Here is a 4,412-nt window from a genome sequence, read left to right as displayed (position 1 = left end):
TCTAAACTTGCAATGCATGAATGCTCTGCATATTCTATTTTCTTCTTAATAGGGCTCAGTGACAGTCTGCTCTTAAACTGATAGTCAAAGAAAAGTCCAAACCCATGTTGTCCTTGGAAAATTACTTCAGGTCTCATAGCAGATAAAAGGAAGTGATATTTGAATGTATCAATACCAGTTCAGCAGCAAATATATTTTGAAGATTCTAAATAAAAATTTGTTTTAAGAGGGTGTGGTAGGGAAAGAACCCACTCAAACTGCTCTCAGTTATGAGCATCAAAGGGAGATCAGGAAGTCTGGGATCAGGAAAGGGCATGAGAGCTGAACTACCAGAAAGCTCATGTCCATGAGAAATAACCCAAAAATGTAAATCTGGGAAAAGTGACAGATAATCCTTGGAGGCCAGCGGGGATGGAGTGCAGAGGGGGTGCTCAGAAGTTCCCAGCCCACATGGGGGGCAGGGGGAGGAGCTGGCTCTGGGGTGAGGTGATCCTCTGGTGCTTGTGTCACAATCAGTCCCCACTGCTCACCTGGAGACCTGGGCAGCAGAACCTCAGAACCTGCTGCTTGAGAGCTGCATGGAGAGGGAAGACCACCAGCTCCTGTGACCAGGTGAGGGGGTGCTAAAGGTGTCATTTAGGGCTGCCAAATTCCCCAGCCAAGCTTTGTTTCTCCCCAGCCAGCTGTCCTGCCTGCCCATCCCTGCTGCCCATCCCTTCCCAGGATTATTGAGTTCAGAGATGAGGGGAGGGGGGGGAAAGGATATGGGAGGTGGGAGAAGTTGAAGCTTTCTGCTGAAGCCTGGATCAATGCCTCTCCCCTGCAGTGCAAAAGAGCTGACGAGACTCTGTCAAGTTCAACTGTGCCCAAGATAATGTCCTTCAGTGCTGTATGTTTTATACATTTCTGTTTATCCTGAAAAACTTGCCATCCAAACACTTTAAATGTGAATTCAACAGCTTAGCTGCCAGCCTGTGACGCTGGCAGTGGCATGGGGGTGGCTGGGCTGATGCTTCTGGATGTTTTCTGCTTCCCCTCTGTTTATTTGTAGGGGTCCTTTCCCCCCATGGCTGATTTTCCTCCTCATCCTGGAGTTGACAGTAGAAACATTGGGACTGGGGCACCCCGAGGGAACACAATGAGTTGGAAAGGCTACAGGGAAAGGATGAAAGGGAAGGAGAGATATATGGCTCTGAATATGGCATAAATAGAAAAAAAACCCCTTCAAAACCAAGACTTTTGGGGGAAATCCCTTTTAGCAGAGGAACAATATTATGAAAACACAAGTCTGATATGAGATAAACCAGACAGTGGTGCAGAAGATAACCCTGGAAGTCAGGGGATCCTATTGCAATAAAATCATATATTACTGCAAACAGACCCATATTGCAATTTCCCTGCCCTGCATGAAGTCCTTTTGGATTTGAGATGCAGCCAATAATTCTCTGAGCTTTTGGACAGGTGTGGGAAGGAAACAAAGGAAGCATCTATGGATGTTGGCTCTCAGAAGTAAGCTGAAGGAGCTGGAGATACAGTGGTGTGTGGTGGAGAGAGCAGGGAAAGAGTAGAGCAGGAGGATTTGGAAAGAAGAAGGCAAAACCAGGACAGGAGGTGCAGAGTGTGATGGCAGAGCTGGAGGGGATGAGAAGCTTTTGTGTGGTTGTCACCCTACACCTGATGCCTGGGACAAATTCCATGAAGGTGAAGCTCTCCTCACCACCAGAAGGGTACACCTGGGCTTCATAAGGGGCAGGAGAGCAGCTGGGTGACCTCAGTGGAGAAGAAGGGTAGATCTGGGTGAAATTTGGCAGCCAAACTGTATTTTTTTTTTAACTAGAAAAATTCATATCTGTGTTGTGTGAAACACTGCACAGTACTCCTAAGAATTCCAACAATTTGGTTATTAAAAATAGTTCAACCTCAGTTCAAATTGGCTCATCTTGAAAAACATATAACCTCAGTTTTTGGTAAAAAAATAAGATTTTCTTTATCACAAATGAGATTTTTGGTACTTTTTTTTGTATGCAAAAAGACTGGAAACCTTTATTTGCTCAGGTTTACTTCTACTAGAAGGTGATTTAAGCCACAACCTTTCAGGCACAGAGAAGGAGGGAAAAGCATTGAGTACATAAGTCTGAGGTTTCTGTAACTGAAATGATAAGCACTGAGGGTACAGCCCCACATTATGGATTTTAAATAGGTGTTTTCTGGTGATGTGAAAAAGAGGCAGAGGGACAGTAGGGAAGAGATGAACAATCACTCTTGCAAGGCCAGAAAGCAAGAAAAATAATGAAGCTATCAAAGGATATAAAGAAAAGAGTGACTGGGGAGAAATAAGAAGGAAAGATGGAGAATTACCTATGGTTTGTGACAGGTTTTGGACCCTAGTGCTGGGAGCTTTTCAGGGAAACATGCAAAGAACAAGAGAGTTATCTTGGTCCTGATGTCCCAGGGCTCTGTTTTGGAGTTTTAATTATTTCTCTGTTCACAGTTCTGTGGATTTTAAGACCGACTGTATCTGCCACAGATTTTTGTGGCACCCACTAGCAAAGGTTGAGCATGAAGAAGAAAAAGCTGGTTTTGAGGGCAGGTTTTCACTGTGATCCTTTAAAAGTGTTTTCTTTTGAAAACAGGTTTCAGCACCATAACAGTTTTTAACTCATTTGCCTGTCACTCAGTTGGGATGAACTGCTCTGAGGTGCAAGATGCTCTTGCACTTTACCCTCTTACAAGTCTGTAAAAATGAAGTAGAGAAATAAAAAGACAGCCCGGGTTTTTGTGCCAAAGCTTGTGGTGTTGCTATAGAGCTGCTTTATCTACCAATGCCAATATTCTCAGCTTCTATTAAGTGTATTTCTGGTTTATTCCTTACCTTTCAGGGTCAAAGGGGCAACATGGTCGACCGTGGGAACTGACTGACCTGCTTGTTCCTGGCACCCAATGAACTTTAATTGTGAATTTTGGCAGTGATTCAATGTGTTTGTGTTCCCTGTTCTTTCAGTCTTGATGAAGTTTCTCCAGCCCTGCTGTGCCATCTGATACTTGCCAGTGGACAGTGGCCTCTTGAAAATCTTGGAAGAAGTCTTTTCCTGCAGTCTTCACTTTACTAAAGAGAGGCCATGTCTGCTTTTGATATGACAAACCAGCACACCCAGCACACAGAGCCTGAGATGGACTCTATTGCTCCCCCGATGAAACTGAGGGATGAGATGTGTGTCTTTATTGATGGCAAATGGATGAATGACACCCACTGCCAACCACCCATTGCTTCCCACCAAAAATTCTTTGCCAAGAGGTCACAGAACGAGTGGAGCATCTGGGAGGAGAACAGAGCTCTCTGGGAGGAAATCCAGGTCCTCCAGGTTGAAAACAGAATGCTTTGGGAAGAAAACAGGGCTCTACAATGTCTCCAGCCACCAAAAAAAACTGTCCAGGTCATTTACACTGATGCCATCCAGCCAAGACTTCAGCAGCAAAATAATCCATTCCCATTCTTCCAAGATGGGAACGTAGGCCTTCAGGTCAGCCCAGGCAGTAAGGCAATAAGGGAAAAGAAGAGAGTCTTAGGGGATTTCCAGCAGGTGAATAAAACAATCCCCATCATCTGCAAAGACCAAAAAGCTGTCACAGTCCAGGAAGAGAGCAAAGATACCAGCTCAGATCTTCAGGAGGACACTGTCTCCATCCTATCCGTGGAAGAGGGTAACCCTGGCCAAAAACCCCATCAGGAACATGAAGCTAACAAGAAGAGCACCAGTCCAGATCAGAATAGGATCAAGTCATTCACAAGCACACAGGGTGAAGATGAGATCCTCCAGGCTGTCCAGGACTTATATAAACTCCTCCATATCTTCCTAGAAATGAACCTTCTCCATGGGGAGAAACAGGACTCTCACACTCCCTATGATATGAACAGATCTTTCCGAGAAGATTACAATAAACTCAAGCAGCAGCTGAAGGCTGTGAAAAACACTGTGTCAGAGATTACATATCAAATGGAAATGTTGGAAAACGAGCTCATTGCCATCACTTGCCCTGCCTATGAAGCAGTGAGACAGCAGCTGACAGCTGAGCATCAGCTTGGAGAAATGTGAAGCTCAGTGTTAAGACCTGTTAGTTCAGTTCCCTGGAAAGCTTCTCACCTTGTTTCAAGGAACCTAATAAAATCCCAGTAGAGCCTGAAGACATCTGAGGAACCTTGTGTTATTCTGAAATTTTCTTACATTACTTGGATGTATTTTGCCTTCTGATTATACAGTGTGGGTCACTGCCATGAATTTGCCTAGTGTCAGGAAAACATGTTTTCCAGCATTTTTTCCCTCAGATTTTCTGATAATAAGGCCAACAATTTTGCTTTAACACTTAATTTGAGGTACCTTATGCTGGCCACACTTTTCAGAAGGACTAGAAAA

At 44.4% G+C, this 4,412-nt stretch overlaps 1 protein-coding gene across 2 annotated transcripts; it reads left to right on the top strand.

Moving 5' to 3' along the window:
* The first annotated feature begins 454 nt into the window (after nt 1-454).
* CBY2 (chibby family member 2) lies at nt 455-4,183 on the top strand. Of its 2 annotated transcripts, none has more exons than XM_071739688.1 (2): nt 455-612; nt 2,880-4,183. In XM_071739688.1, the coding sequence occupies exon 2, from the start codon at nt 3,120-3,122 to the stop codon at nt 4,092-4,094; it is 975 nt and encodes a 324-aa protein (XP_071595789.1). In that variant the 5' UTR covers nt 455-612; nt 2,880-3,119; the 3' UTR covers nt 4,095-4,183. The 2 variants fall into 2 exon arrangements, with proteins under 2 accessions (XP_071595789.1, XP_071595798.1); XM_071739697.1 differs by having other exon boundaries at nt 519-612; nt 3,002-4,183.
* The last annotated feature ends 229 nt before the right edge of the window (nt 4,184-4,412 follow it).

The sequence above is a fragment of the Heliangelus exortis genome, chromosome 1 (genome assembly GCF_036169615.1).
Source record: "Heliangelus exortis chromosome 1, bHelExo1.hap1, whole genome shotgun sequence".
NCBI lineage: Eukaryota > Metazoa > Chordata > Aves > Apodiformes > Trochilidae > Heliangelus > Heliangelus exortis.
This window is presented reverse-complemented; position numbering and strand designations above follow the sequence as displayed.

Excerpts from the sequence above, each read along its gene's own strand:
- CBY2 (XM_071739688.1), top strand. The coding sequence starts at position 3,120 with ATGTCTGCTTTTGATATGACAAACCAGCACACCCAGCACACAGAGCCT.